The sequence below is a fragment of the Phascolarctos cinereus genome, unplaced genomic scaffold (genome assembly GCF_003287225.1).
Source record: "Phascolarctos cinereus isolate Bilbo 61053 unplaced genomic scaffold, phaCin_HiC Scaffold_5;HRSCAF=322, whole genome shotgun sequence".
Lineage (NCBI taxonomy): Eukaryota > Metazoa > Chordata > Mammalia > Diprotodontia > Phascolarctidae > Phascolarctos > Phascolarctos cinereus.
The window spans coordinates 149,100,654-149,117,352 of NW_027555958.1; the positions used below are offsets into that span (position 1 = coordinate 149,100,654).

Consider the following 16,699-nt stretch of genomic DNA (forward strand, 5'->3'; position numbering starts at 1 on the left):
ATATGGATTTGGAAGTCATTTGTGTGAAGCTAATAATTGAACTGATTGGAACTGATGAGATTACTAAGGGAAAAAGCATAAACAGAAGAAAAGGTAGCTCTGAACAGAGCCTTGAGTGACACAAAGGCTTAGTGAGCAAGATGATAAATCAGCAAAAAAAAGACTGACAAGGAATGGTCAAATACAGCAGTCACATGGAAGCCAAAAAAGGACAGAATAAACAGGAGGAGGGGGTGGTCAGCAGTGCCAAAGGCTTCAAATTGGATAAGTAGAATGAAGACTGAGAAAAGGTCATTGGATTTAGCAATTAAGAGATTGTTGGTGAAAAGTCCTGTAGCTGAAATTAGATTTAGACCAGTATCTTTTTCTTTTTCTTTTGCCTTTTGGTAAGACATTCTCAATAGACAAGCAGTGAAAGGATCTGAACAAAATTCTCAAAAGAATTTCAAATTATTAACATATGAAAAAATGCTCTAAATCAACAATAATAAGAGAAATGCAAGTCAAAACAACCCTGAAGTAACAAAAGATGGGAATAATCCATGTTGGAGGTGTTGCAGAAAAACAGATATACTAATGCATAATTGACAGAACTATGAATTAGTCTAAATATTCTAAAAAGCAATTTGGAATTATGCAAAAAAAGCAGGTAAAATGTCCATACCCTTTGACCCAGAGATTCTCCTGTTAAATATATTCTCCAAGAAGGTCAGAGACAAAAAGGAAGGATCCATATAAACCAAAATATTTATAGCTACACTTTTTTTTGTGGTACCAAAGAAACTGAAACAAAGTAGATGCTAATTGATTGGGGAATGGCTAAACAAATTGTGGTACATGAATGTAATCGCAATATTATTGTACTGTAAGAAATGACAAATATGATCAATACAGAGAATCATGAAAAGACTTATATGAACTGATGCAAAATGAATTAAGTAGAGCCAATAAATAACACACTCGATGACTACAACAATGTAAAATAACAAGCCAAACATAAATGAATGTTGCAAAATTCTAAAGAAGATGGTTAGACCCAAAGAAAAGACATGAGAAGACACTTCCATCCACTCCTTTGTAGAGGTGAAGGGGTGTGTGGAGGGTGGGGTGAGGGGTGATTTTATAAGGATGGAACATTGCATATAATATCACATTTTGGGGGGATGTATTGATTGGTTTTGCTGAATTTTTCTATTATTTTTCTTTTTAAATGCTTCTTAATAAAGGATGGCTTTCTAGGAGAGAGAAGAAAAGGAGAGATGTGGGGAAAGGGAAGGGAAGGGAAGGGAAGAAGAATTAATTAAGTACCTACTTATGTGCCATAATCATCTTCAAACAAAAAGCCATGCATCAACTCTCTCTGTACTTTGGTCTTGGTTTGTAGCCTTTTTCCTTCTTTTTTTTTAAATTTATTTTTATTTTCAATATTCACTTCCATAAGCTTTGGAGTTTTAAATTTTCTCCCCCTCCTTCCCCAAGATGGTGTGCAAGCTGATATAGGCTCTACATTATTAAACTATTAAACATATTTTCACATTAGTCATGTTGTAAAGAAGAGGTTTGCAGCCTTTTCAAGTTAAATAGTTTACCATCAGTAAGATAGCTGACCTTGATGCTGTTTTCATCCTTGTTGAAGGTGCCTGACAACATCACGGAAAACATCATGCTAAAAAGCAGAGGAGCAAGCACACACACCTGCACTGGTAACTAGGAAAGCATTAGAGTATTGTCATTCATTCAGAGCCCATGAGAGCATACCATCATGAAACTGATGTATCATACTGACGAACTTCTTCAGGCAACCAAATTTTGCCATGATATTCTGCAAGCCTTCATGACTGACAGCAACAAGGCCTTGGTCAGGTCAATAAACACAGTGTACAAATCTCTGTTCTATTCCTGGCATTTCTCCTGGAATTGTCTGGCAGCAAAGATATCAACCATTTCTCAGCCCTTTCTAAAGCCATGATGGCTCTTAGGCAGATAATTATCTTCTAGGTAAAGAATCAGCTGGTTAAAGAGGACTCTGACAAGAATCTTGCCAGCAGTAACTAAGAGAGAGATTCCCCTGTGATTGTCACAAGACAACTTGTTTCCTTTTCCTTTATAGAGATGGACAATGGAGGCATCCTTGATTTCCCAGGGGATAACTTCCTGTTGCCATACAATCTGGAAGATTTCAGTCAGCTTCTGTATGAGCAGTGGACCCTCTGCTTTGTAGATCTCTGCTGGGATGGATCAGTGCCAGGCACTTTGCCACTCAAGAGGAGCTTGAAGGCATTCAATACTTCTTCTTCAGTTGGAACTTTGGCTAGAGAGGGATTGACTATATAACCTGAGGCATGTAGTCAGTTGCTTCAGTATTGGTTGACGATGATCTGTTGAAAACACTATTGAAAATGTTCAGCCCATCTCTCCAGGATCATGTCCTTACCACTGATCAATGTGGCTCCACCATCAGCAGTGATGGTGCTTGGCCCATAAATAATCCTCAAGGCATTGTAGAAGCACTTCAGATTGTTGCTGTTGACATAAAATTGAATCTCATCTGCTATCTTACTGAGCCAAGAATTCTGCGCCTCTCTAAGCTTTGCCTGTAATTTAATTTTGATGGAGCTAAATACTGCCTTCTTGGAGACAGATGAGCTGTCCTGATGATAAATCCTGTGTTCTCATTTCTCATTTAGCAGCTTCTGAATTTCCCCATCATTTTTGTCAAACCACTCTTGGTGTTTGCAAGTGTTCTGGCCAGATGAGCAAGTGTGGTGCTGTACACAAAGTCTCTGAAAGCTGCCCACTCCTTTTCTGCTCCACTTTTGCTGTGTGCTGACTCAGCTTTCCCTTCAGGTCAGCAATGAACTGTTTTTGCTCAGAGAAGTGCTCTAATCTGTTGATAGTTGAGTCTCTTGACAGCCATCTTGCCTTGGGGTCACCACTTTGGTTGAATGTGACGGACAGCTTAGAGAGGATAAGTCTATGACTGGTCCAGCACTCTGTGCCACACATCACCTTCCTCATTCTCACATCCTGCCTGTCTCTTCTCCTTACGGTGATGTAGTGTATTAAATGCCAGTGCTTGCTGCAAAGGTCCATCCACAATGTTTTTTGTGGTTAGGTCTCAGTGTAGCCTCTGAGGATGAAATGCAACAGAGTATGGATCAATTCTTTGCTACTTGTGCTAATTTTGGTTTGACAATCAATACCAAGAGAACAAAAGTTCTCCATCAGCCAGCACCACACCATCCATATGAACCACTGGTCACAGTAAATGGAAAAATATTGAATGCTGTGGATCAGTTCATTTTCCTTGGCAGTATACTTTCCAGGGCTGTCCACATGGATGATGAGGTTGATGCACACATTGCCAGAACTAGCTCAGCATCTCGAAGGCTTCTAAAGAAAATGTGGGAGAGATGAGGTATTAGGCTGTATACCAAATTGAAGGTCTACAGAACCACTGTGCTGACTTCACAGTTGTATGCCTACGAAACCTAGACAGTCTATCTGCCAAGCCAGAAAACTGAACCACTTCCATCTGAATTACTCTAGGAAGATTCTGAAGATTACCTGGCAAGATAAGGTGCCAACCAGAGAAAGTACTAAGGTCCTCTCTACTGCAGGCAGTGCAACTCCAATAGGCTGGCCACGTAGCCTGAATGCCAAATGCATACTTAACTAAAAGACTATCTTATGGAGAACCCACACAAGGCAAGTACTCATACAGTGGTCAGAAGAAGCAGTACAAAGATACTCTAAAAGTCTTTCTGAAAAGCTTTAGCATCATTTGTGATATATGGGAGATGCTAGCACTGAACCACCTAGCACGGGTGCCCAAATCAAAGGACGCCCTATACTCTCTGAGCAAAGCAGAATCCCAGTAGCACAAAGGAAAAGTAAACTGTGAAAATCCAGAGACATATCCATCCCAAATGTTCTAACAGACTACTTGTGCCTGACTTGTGGTGGAGTCTTCTGACTCAGACTTATCAGCCACAGCCAAACATACTAATCCCTCACCCTAACACTGTGATATCACTGGTCATCTTCAAAAATGGAGGACAAACAAAAATTTATGTGCCAGGCACTATGCTAAGCACTTCCCAAACAAAAATCTCCTTTGATCCCTCACAAACATTGGGTGAGGTAGGTGTCATTATAATTCTCATTTTACAACTGAGGCATACAGTGGATAAGTGACTTGTCTGGAGTCATACAGCTAATGAGTATCTGAGAGTAGATTTGGCACTCATTAGCTTAAGTCTTGCTGACCTCAGGCCTAGCCATCTCTCCAATGAGCCACCTGAATGACTCCAGGGGGAAATCTAGATGATGTTAAAAACAAAATACATCAGTAAAAATATATTTTTTTAAAAAAGGATTATTGGTAACAGGGTTCTAGTTGTGTGGTGGAGTTAAAAGCTAAGTTTGAAGGGATTGAGAATTGAATAAGAGGTGAGGAAATGTAGTCCATGAATATATGCAAACCCTTTCTTAGAATTTTTACTTGAAATGGAGAAGAAGCAACAAAGGATGGCAGCTTCAGAAAACAGCAAGGTTGAGTGACTATTCTTTAAGGATAAAGGAGATATGAATAAGGGCTTTTTTTGTTTTGTTTTGAGGGTTTTTTTTGCTTTTTGGTGAGGCAATCGGGGTTAAGTAACTAGCCCAGGGTCACACAGCTAGTTAAGTGCCAAGTGTCTGAGGCCAGATTTGCACTCAGGTCCTCCTGACTCCAAAGCTGGAGCTCTATGCACTACACCACCTAGCTGCCCCTGGACAAGTTTTTAAGAAGCCAGTGGATAAGGAGAATCTTAAGATGAGAGAAAGAGAAGGAACGAAGGAGGAACAGATTCCTGGGAGAAACAGAAAAGTATGGTATCTGAAAAAGCACAAGTGGAGGCTACAAGGGCCACCATTCCATTAGAGACTGGAGCAAAGGAGGAGAGAATAGGTGATGATTAACAGAGGTGCTGAGAATTCCAGCCCTGACACTAATGCATTGTTGGTGGAGTTGTGAACTGATCCAACCATTCTGGAGAGCAATTTGGAACTATGCGCTAAGGGCAATCAAACCCTTTGATCCAGCAATACCACTATTAGGTCTGTATCCCAAAGAGCTTTTAAAAAGGGGGAGAAAGCACTGGCCCTGGAGTCAGGAGGACCTGAGTTCAAATCTGGCCTCAGACACATAACCCTCACTAGCTGTGTGACTCTGGGCAAGTCACTTAACCCCAAATTACCTTACCAAAAAAAAAAGGTGGGGGGGAAGGGCCTCCTTGTACAAAAATATTTACAGCAGCTCTTTTTATGGTGGCAAAGAATTGGAAATTGAGGGGATGCCCATCAGCTGGGGAATGGCTGAACAAGTTGTGGTATATGAATGTAATAGAACACTATTGTGCTATAAGAAATGACGAGCAGGAGGATTTCAGGAAAACCTGGACTTACATGAACTGATATAAAGTGAAGTGAGTAGAACCAAGTGAACATTGTACACAGTAACGGCAATATTGTATGATGATCAACTGTGAATGACTTATCTCTTCTCAGCAACATAATAAGCCAAGAAAATTCCAAAGGACTCCTGAGCAAAAATGCTCTCCACCTCCAGAGAAAGTTGAGACTGGATGACAAATTTTTAGTGAATTCAATCAGCATGACTTCATGACATGCTCCAACACTATTTAGTAGTACATAAGTAGAAACAGTGAAGAAGGTTGATAGGAATAACCTAGGGCTAAAGGTTTGATTGGCAAGAGGACAAAGGATTCAAGGGTAATTTAGAGTACACAAATTGGTATATGGTTTTAGCAGCATCCCTATAAATTTTGATATGTAGTATTTGTGGTATTATCTGTAAGGCAATCTGCTTTTTAATATATATATATATATATATATGTATATACATATATATATATATACACACACATACATATAATTTCTTCTTTAAATCCTGCAGTATTCAATTAGCCATTTTAAAAAAGTCCATATAGACCAATAGCTTTTGACCACATTATTAAGATTTACTTCTAAGTTTAACATACTATGCTCAAAAACTGAAGTATTTAAAATTCCTGCCTTATTAAATTTACCTAGAGCTTCTCTATGACTAAAATATGATGAATTTTTTGGAACCTTCTATGTGTACATGAAAAAAATTATATATTCCTAATTTCCCCTATATATTCTCTGTGGGTATTAAATCCAATTTATTCAATGTTTCATTCAATCATGTAATTTCCTATATTAATCTTTTTTTTATTTACCATATTTTAGAATGTTGAAATATCCTGCTATGATTAATTTTCTATTTCTCTTCTTGAAAGATGGAGTTTTTCTTTATTAATTTAGCTGCTCTATGATTTGATTCATATATATTCAAAACCCATATTGTCTTGTATTTCATAGCACCTTTCAGCAGGTTATCATTTTTTTTCTTTCTCTCAATACTTTCTGGATTGAATTGAATCACAACTCCAAATTTTTTGGAGCTAACCATTTGATTCACATTTTGTATATTTTGTTAGAAGACAACTCAAATTTTATTATTTTATAATTCTTATCCCAAACTTACTAAAAGAATACTAAACAGAATTTTTATATTTTATGCAATTAACTATTTCTTAAAACTCTGCACCTCCCCACTATGTAGTATTAGAAGTTTCACCCTGTGATAGCCTCATTCTAGCCAATGCCCCATTCATCTATCTTTTATTTTTAACCTGTGGTTTAGAATATAGCTTCAGATATTTTTTCTTTTTAATTAATTTTTTAAATTACAAGACCAACTGTATCATTCTGTAATGTAATTGATACAATACTGTAGTTCTTTTTCTCCTATAATCTATAGATGCATGTTTGTGAGATAGTGAGGTTACAAACTTATTTGTAACAAAGAACACATGACAGGTAACAATGGGAGATAATATTAAACAGTAAGATGTCTGAGAAGGACCTCACCATTCACAGAGAAAGCATCTTCAACTTGGACTTTGCACTGGATTTTCTTCATCACAGTGGCAAATGACTTTGGGAAGCACACACAAAGATTTTATACCTTACTTGATGATAATGATGAGAGGATCATTGGACAAGACTATTTCTATTGTTTTATCTTTCAAGAAAGCTTGAATGATTTTGATTTATGGATGGAAGACATCTTGTTAGAAGAAGGCTCTTGAGGCAGTGTTAACATACCAAATCAAATGCTTTTTCATAACCAAAAAAAGAAAAAAATACACAATGGGATTTTATCTTCTCCACATCTTTCAGTCAACTGTAAAATGGTAAATTTGTGGTTCACTGTTGAACAAAGATTGCAAAAACGTGCTTGTTCCCTACTAATAACCTTATCAAGAATGCCCACAAACCATGCATATATGACTCACATAAAGCTTTAATATAGATGGAAAGGTAAAAATATAAGTAGGTAGATGTTGATATTTTGTCTTGGTTGGTTTTTTAAAAAAATATTAGTAAGGTTTAAGATTTTTTTTTTCTACGCCTTTGGTTAAGTCCTCTTCCTTCAGATACCTTACATAAAGAGCCTTCAGGGCTCTCACAACTGTGTCTTCTCTAGTATAGATCTTTCTATATATTGATTCAATCCAGCAACTTTTCCCGTCTTTGTTCTCTTTAGCAATATATCAACTTCTTTTATAAATACTTAGAGGACTGTGATATAAGGGTCCAAGTGTAGTGATCCCATTATCCTTGTGTTAAAAACAGTGAATTACAGTAATCTTTACAAATCTTTTCCATTTTCCTCTACTTACAGTCCTCCTTACATTTTCATGTTTAATTGTCCTTGGGATGACCTAGTTGGATCTCTTGCTAATCTTTCTTTAAATTGGTTTTGCCCTCCCATCACTCTGATTTGAACTGATACTGATCAAAACTGTCCTTCTTTGTAAGATTTTACAAATGAGTTTACATTGTAAACAGTTATATCAATCAACATTTATTGTACCTACTATGTATCAAAACACTCTGCTTTCATTGAATGACCAATAATGGTCCCCAGTCCAAGCCTCTGTGGCTCACTGTTTAGATTTTGATGGCTTAGAATGAGTGTAAATAGCAATTGTTTTCTGTGCAGACTATAAACTCTGAAGGTCTTCCCCTCCCAGACTGATATTTTTGTGATGGTAAATTAGGCCATCTTTTGTCTCAATTCTTACCTAGCCCTTAGTCATTAAATGGTCATTGCCTCTCACAGGTTCCCAACAGGGGCAATACTGCCCTCTCAGGGGCACTGGACAGATTGGGGGGATGGTAGTAGCCTTGGGTGCAATTAGGGGGCACTGAATAAAAATAAGGGGGCAGTAGAAGCATAAAGAAAGAAGAAAATTTTGAAAAACCATTCATATATGTTTTATCTGTTGTGAAACTGAGTTAGAGTCATAGTGATTACATAATTTTCCAAATAAATGCACAAAATGCAAGTTATAACCCATCAGCGGTCAAGTCCACTGACAGGTCTTAACAAGTAAGTGTTGGCAGGTGAGTATGTTTTGCATTGTGGGGAAGTCCAGCATGCATTGGTGGAATATGCGTATGTAATAACTTGTTTACAATATGATACTATATGGTTACATGATACAATATTGCATCATCACAATTTCAATGCAGGAAAAAACCCACAAATTTACAATAAATTATTAAATTTAAGATGTGTCATTTTCTAAAAATAAATTGTATTTTTTGAAGTGATACAAATTTCAAAAAAATTGTTAAAGGGTTAAAGAAAGTGGATTTCCAGGGGGCCAACTGAGTAATTTTTTTTAAAGGGGGTGGTAGGCCAAATAAATTTGGGAACCTCTGCCTCAGATAAACTGAGACCTGGGAAAGACCTTAATTTAGAAAGGCCAATGTCACTTACTAACTTTATCCGAGGTCATTGCCAATTGTCTTGACTTTAGTCTTAACACTGGATTTTGATGATTCTGGAGGAGAGTGAGGATTTGGACAGCTCTGCCTCACTCAAAAAACTGACATGAAAGTCAAGACATCACCCTTGTGATGTCATTGGTCCCCTTTTAGAATGAAGGACAGGGGCAGCTAGGTGGTGCAGTGGATAGAACGCTGGCCCTGAAGTCAGGAGGACCTGAGTTCAAATCTGGCCTCAGACACATGATACTAACTGTGTGACCCCGGTCAAGTCACTTAACCTCAATTGCCTTGCCCCCCCCCAAAAAAAGGGGGGGAAAATGAAGGACAAACAACAACGCTATGTGCCAGACACTGTGCTAAGAGTTAGGGATACATAAAAGATGGTCTCTACCTTCAAGAAGCTCACAATGTAAACTATCTCATATCTTTCCACTTGGCAACTAAGTCAAATGTTTGCTAACTAAGACACTTTTGGGGTTCTTTTTGTCTTCTTGTTATGGCAGCAGACTTACAAAAATTAAATATCCATATAAAATTAAACAGTGTCAATATTATTTTTGATATCCAGTTCCCATTTCTCATTGCTGATTCTTGTTTAAATACATTAGGATTAATTTCTTTTAGTCTTTTAGTTGTATGTCATTCTTCCTCCTCCTCCTCTCTTCCTCTTCACTAATTCTGATTATTACCCTGACCAGTCAGTCATATGTATAGGGAAAGATAATAAGCATTTATTAAGCACTTACTATTTGCCAGGTATATTTTACTGATATTATCTCATCTGATACTCACAACTTTGTGAAATAGGTGCTATTATTAGCTCTACTAGGAAACTGAGGAAGGCAGAGGTTAAATGACTTGCCCAGTATCATATGGCTAGTAAGTATCAGATACTGGATGTGAACTCAGGTCTTCCTGATACCAGGCCCAGAATTCCCTATCCACTGTACCACCTAGTTGACATAAACAGCTGATTCAAGAATAACTAACTCACATCAGTATCTAGTCTTTCCCTATATGTTAAAATATAATTTATTTCATTTCTTTGCAATGTTATTTGGTGCTTTCTATATTCAGTATCTATTCTTTTTTTTTCTTTTTTTAGACAATTGGTAACTTAAGTGACTTGCCCAGGGTCACACAGCAAGTAAGTGTCTGAGGCCAAATTTGAACTCAGGTCCTTATGACTCCAGGGCTAGTGCTCTATCCACTGCACCCCCTAGCTAACCTTACCAATTTTAAGAGTCCTTATGAGAGAAATAACTGAAGCTTCTATGTAGTCTACAAGTCTCTGGCCTCTCCTTTCTTTCTCTTGTCATCTGTACCTTTTCCTGCCTTTGCATTGAAGTCAATTGTATATTATAATATATACTGATTTAATCTGGAGGCTATTTTAAGGGGAAAAAACCACCTTGAGAACCCAGGATCAATAGTTTTTTACTTTTTTTTTGGTCATAGTTTTGAAGTTTAACTATACCAGGCCTGGATGACTTGGATGTTTAAATTTCTACTCTTGGGATTCTATGAACTCACAATATTACTTATTCTGGTTAATTCTGGGAAATTTGCTTATGTGATATCTTTAAAGATAATGATCACATACATATATAACCTATATCAAATTGCTTACTGTCTTGGGGAGGAGGGAGAGAGGGAGAAAATTTGGAACTCAAAATTTTATAAAAAATGAATGTTAAAATTATCTTTACATGTAACTGGAAAAAACAAAATACTTTTTAGAAGGAAAAAAGATCATTATCAGGTTCTTTTCTTCAGTATCTTTGAGTCTTCTATAATTTCTGACATTCTCTCTTTTTGACCTCCATGTTCTCCAAATCTGTCACTTTCAGCTCTAACATTCTATGATTCAATGACCTGTCTTCAAACCCCACCTCTGCCACTTACTACCTGTGTAATTTTGGGCAAGTCACAACCTCCCTGGGGGTAAGAAAATCATTTGGCTTCTAACCAATTAAGTACATCATTTATAAAGAATTCATCCACACATGAAAAAAAGACAAATCAAATAAACTTTAGAAAAGAATAAATGGAAATCGAGTATTACTCTATCTATGTCAGCCTTTGGCAGAGTTGTGTAATTTATATAGTCACACTCCAGTGTCCTGATTTGAACTAAGAGACTCTATAGTTCCTACAAAATTCTGACTCCTCGTACTGCTGTTGGACCACTTGCAACTTCTAATTTTAGTACAGAATTTGTTTCCTGAAGGATTTAGTCCCAGTTAAACAATGAGCATACTTCTAATTGCTTAAATGATGCATCTCTATGTAACTGTTTAATATCAAAAGTCAGGAAAAGGTAGCAGTTACCTGTGTGTCATTTGAGGAACAGGTTAAGTTCCATAGCCTCCTGAATTCCTACTAGGCTGTTTTTCTTCTTTTCCAACAAAAATTATTCAATAAGCACTCCTTAAATCATGAGGTCTTTATTAGTTTCTCTCCCCAGAAAACCTTTTGTTCCCTTGGATTAGCAGTAAATAAATATAATTTCCATAGATCATTTTTGTTAAGGAAGAGGGGAAAAAAAGGAAAATGTGGTTTTGAATCTCTTAGTGAGAATGGCCACACACATTTTTAGCATGTCAATTAAAAACAGAAGACTGGAACTGTGTGTGTGTGTGTGTGTGTGTGTGTGTGTGTGTGTGTGTGTGCATGCATGCTTGCACACACACTCCAGGGAAGCTCTGGTGGTTAGTTTGAGCTGCTTTTCTCTATGAAACATTTTGACTAGTTTTGTACTGATGACAAATACGCTGTTCACATGGTATTTATGGTTGAACTGTTCAAATTCATAGGTTCAAAAACACTTGCACTCTACGAACTCAAGAGATAAGATTTTAAATATTTAATGGGAATTACAACCCAAGTCTGTAAAACAATCAAGCAAACTGTTAATATGCAGCTGTGTACAAGACAAACAACAACATTTTACAAATTTGGTTAAAGCTCAGAATTCCAAAGGTCAGAGGATTTTTAAGGAGAGGTAAGGAGGGTATCTAGGTGGCTCAGTGGAGAGAGTGCCAAGGTTGGAGTCAGGAAGATGAGTCTTTCTGAGTTTAAATCTGGCCTCAGACACTTGCTAGCTGTGTGACCCTGGCCAAGTTACTTAACCCTGTTTGCCTCAGTTTCCTCATCTGTAAAATGAACTGGAAAAGAAAATGGCAAACCACTCCAAGAAAACCCCAAACAGAATCATGAAAATTCAGACATGACTGAAATGACTGAACAATCAACAAAGGGGAACTATAAAAGTTTTTCCTCTATACTGTCCTTCCAGTTTTGCTTCATAAATTTAGGGTTAGATGGGAAGGTGGAGAAAAGAAAACTGAGGCCATGAAAGAAAATGTAACTTCCTCAAGTTCATATGGATAGGAAGTGGCTGGGATTTGAACTATACAAGGTCTGAAAGAAAAAGAAATTCTCCATAGATGGTAAGTCCCTTCCAATAATCCAGTTTACAAATGACAATGTGCCGATTTCATCAAGTTCTACAACATTATAGAAACTCTTCAATATGATCCAAGAGATGTGGCCCTCTAGGTCCTCAAGTGCGGCCCTTTGACTGAATCCAAACTTCACAGAACAAATCCTTTCATTACGTGTGTGTGTGTATAACATATATATATGTATATATATATGTATGTGTGTGTGTTGTGTGTGTGTATATGTATATATGTGTGTGTGTATATACACACACACACAGACACACACATATAGAAAAACTAAATAGATACAAACACATATTTTTCAGACTATGACATTCCACTGGAAGATCAGTTCCTTGACTTAATACACCAATGTACATACATACACATATTCATATGTAAATATACACTTATATGGCAGGTACTGAAGAAAGGTAATAAATAGGCCCAAAATTAAAAAGAAGAAGAGGCATTACAGAGTATACTTATGAAACTGTTGAGTTCTTTTAACAATCCCATACTGCTTCCTGTTACCAAAAATGCCCCCTAGCCCCACCCCTCCACCCCACCATCTTTTTAACTCAAATGTTCTCCTGATAAGGCTGTCAGTTTGTGATTATTGCAGCACCACAATCTCTGAGGAATAAAAGTTGTGGATGATCCAAAAGGCAATGGAGCTATATGCAGATGGGCATAAGTAGGGTGTAACATAGCTCAAATGATGACCTACCCATAAGAAGTGGTATAAGTAATTTCATTTTAAAATAAATTATCAGAAAAAATGAGCTACTCATTTGGCAAAAACAAGACAGACTCTCCAAGGGTTGAACCAGTATCAATGAAACGAAAAAATTGCTAGAGGAAGCCCTATAGCACATGAGGTGGAAGCTCTATGGAGGACCTTTGGGAGAACATAAATAAGGATTGCATATGATAAGAAGACATGGATGGGTGACCTTCAATTAAAATGCACAGTTATCTTTACAGTGGACTTAAGGATAATCTTAATCAGAAGCATATGATACTATGAATAGAGGAGAAATACTTGTTAGAGCTAATTTGGCTCTAAACCAGTATTTTTCTACAAGTTGACCCATAAGGACAGATAAAGAATGAAAGCTTAAAACTATAACTTCAGATGGTACTAATGAATTATCAGTAAAATAAAGTATTTTTCTATCCTTTTCTTAATACTGTCAGGGATCCAAAAATTCAATTATTTTCATATACATTGTACATATACACACACACATATATACACATATATGTAAATATGTGTGTGTGTATAATGCCCCTAGGGGCATATACAATTTCATATTACTGACTTGGGGTAGAGGAGTACAGGGATAAGTGGATAAGTATAATCCAAAAGAAAGAATGATGGGCACTTAGGAGAGACTGAGGGAAAGTGGTCCAAGAATATCTGAATATGAAAAGAACACTTTCAGAGATTACCTATCATGTCTCCATATTGCATCCTCTGCTGCTTTGTTTTAATTTTGCAAGAGGGTTTTGATTTCCTATATTTTTATTCCTAATTTCTTCTTTTGAAGATTTTATTTCTCTTTTGAATGATCCAGGAATTTTTTTTTACAACTTCCACCATTACTAGGGAATGTGCAGAATTCTCATCTTGATTGGGAAGTATCAGCTCATTTTCCTTAAAATTATAATATCTGCTCATAGTGTTTGTAGACTTTTCTATAAGTTTTCATACATTTTTCCTTGTATCTTTAAGAGCCTGTCACCTCTCTCTTGATTTATTTGTTTATGAAGCTTTTTTTTATTCAGGCTTTTCTACCTTGGCATTTTGGTCTTTCTGCCTCATTAACAATTTTTTGCCTTTAGTTACCTTCCTCATTCTTTGGGTCCTTTCTTGTCCATTGCTACACAGAGCCCACAAGTTAAAAATTCTCAGCCTCATAATGTTGGGATAAAAAGTAGGATAGTCCAGGTCCCTGCCTACGGTAAACTCTGGGGAGAAAAGTCTAGCCTCAGTCTTTTTCAGACCTTTTTCCTCAAGCGTGAATGCGTGTGTGTGTGTGTGTGTGTTGTGTGTGTGTGTGTGTGTGTGTGTGTGTGTGTGTGTGTGTATTGGGTTGAAGAGTTAGAAACACTCAATGTGAGCTTTAAGTATTTAAGTCCTCATATTACTTGTTTTCTTTTCTTTTCTTTTTTTGCCTTATGCAGTGTTTCTGTCTTCTTATCTAGGGATTCAGCTTTAATTATTCTATCTGGTACATAATTTCATTTTTAAAGGTCTTTGGTATCAAGAAGTTAGAAGAAAACAACTACTTTGCCATTTTATATTCCTTCTTTTAAAAACTGTCCTTATTCTTTGACTAATTGATTATTGGGGAATGGCTCAAACATATATTTGTGTCAATACCTTATAGATTTTGGATGTCAAGCTTTTATCATATATGTGTGTATACATATGTACACATACACACATATATATTTCCTCAAGCAGTATCTCCTCTGGTTTTAAAAAAAATTTTGCTGAATCTTTTCTTTTACATTATCTACATTTCCCAATATATCTTTCCCCTATCCCTCCCAGAGAGCCATCCATTATAATAAAGAATAAAGAGGAGGAAAAGTTCATCAAGACTAACCAATAATTGAAAAAAGTGATTATATATATATTGTTATAATTCCATGGTCCTCCACCTCTGCAATGAACCTGAAAGAGGTGTCCTCTCACATATTTCTTTGGGATCAAAGTTGGTTATATTAGCTTCACAGTATTCAGTTTCTTTTTGCAAATTTATTTATTTTTATTCTGAACTTAAATATTAAATAAAATGGGCATTTCTATATAGGTAGTATGTATAAAGAAAAAGAATATCTTTTATACATAGCTTGTTTTTCTTTTTAAATATATATTAAATTTCAAAGTTCTTATCTCTGCTTTTTTCTGGTCTTCTGTGCATTTTTTTAAACTACACCATCTCTATCCCCTTTTTCCTCCTACTCCTCCAAATGAGGCAGATAAAAAACAACAATAACTAAAGAAAACCCTATGAAAAATATGCATATAGTCAAGCAAAAAAAAAAATCCCATACTGGCCAAGACTAAAAATGTTAAGTCTTAGTCTATATTTTCAGTCCATTACCACTCTGTCAAGAGGTAGGCAGCATGCTTCTGGCAATTCAGAAGGAAGGCACCTCTGGAAAAAGAACTCAGCTCCTTAGAGAAGAAAGAGATTTCTATCTCCTTTTCCCCTTGAGCCTCTACCAGTGGGCATGAGAGCCAAGGGCAGGGAAGGATTTCTCTCTCCTTCCTCTTTCATCAACTATGTATCTTATGATAGAAACATTGCAAGATGAGACACTGCATTAAGCAAAAAAACACGTCCAGGGTTGACTCAAAGGTGGTAACTCCTAGGACTGTGACCTCTGACAGCAGAAAAGAGAAAGAACCATAAATTTAAGAGAGAACTAGCTCTAGCTGTCAGGAGAGCAGAAGGAGAGGGGAATCTAGCTGAGTGATCTATCCAGCAGAGAAGCTGCACCCAAGGGGAAGCAGCGTGAGGACACCGCTAAGAGAGAAAGGGCATTGGGGCTTCCAGTGCCAGAGGCACGAATTACCTTGGCCACACATATTCCCTACATGTGTCCTCACTACCAATGTACTTTATGCATGTATTCACTCTTGTTACTGTTTTATTGGGAAAGTATGCCCCAAGTTTATGGTAGGAATGTTTGATAGCTACCGTTCTCATTTATGCCATCTTAGTAAATGCCTTTGCTATGAACTAATTGTTTACTGGCTGATTATTAAAAACATCAGTGGGAGCTCATGAGCTATAGTTTTAGGAATATAGACACAGAAAGTACCCTTGGATTCAAATTAGTAAAACCCCTGAGGATCTAATCACCCAGTGTGATTTGGAGGTGGGCGTTAACCAGAGGGAGTACTACTCACTTTACTCATTCTCTTGTCTCATCAGTATTACTTGTATCTTTGTCTTGCCTGAGATCTTGATTAACATTCTTGGTTATTTGGAGTTAGCTGAGGCACAATACAATCTATTGCAGTCTAATTTTAACAATGTAGGGATTTTTGTTTTTAAGTGTGTTTCTTATATATAGACCACACTGACCTGTTTTGCTTTCTAATCTGTTCCATTATAATGTATGGAGTTCATCACCTTCAGATTCAGTTATGATTAAGTTTGTTTTCCCAGAATAAAATCCTGTCATATTCTCTTTTTTTCCTAAAAAGAAAAAAAACAGCACTAAGTATCCGCATCTTATATTTTTTTTAAATTGTATTTGTATAACAATCTATTTTTATCATCCTTTCTGCTCAAACTCAGATCACTTTTCTCTTGCCCTCTATAATTCTAGCTTGT

The 16,699-nt window shown here is 36.7% G+C and overlaps 1 protein-coding gene across 1 annotated transcript in view; it reads right to left on the reverse strand.

The window, feature by feature from the left end:
- LOC110222883 (uncharacterized) overlaps positions 1 to 16,699 on the reverse strand; it is a 64,254-nt gene that overhangs the window by 7,903 nt on the left and 39,652 nt on the right. Inside the window, exon 3 of the mRNA XM_078155578.1 lies at positions 16,448 to 16,561. Within this exon, the coding sequence (XP_078011704.1) occupies positions 16,504 to 16,561 (58 nt within the window). The 3' untranslated portion in view covers positions 16,448 to 16,503. The remainder of the gene's footprint in view (positions 1 to 16,447; positions 16,562 to 16,699) is intronic.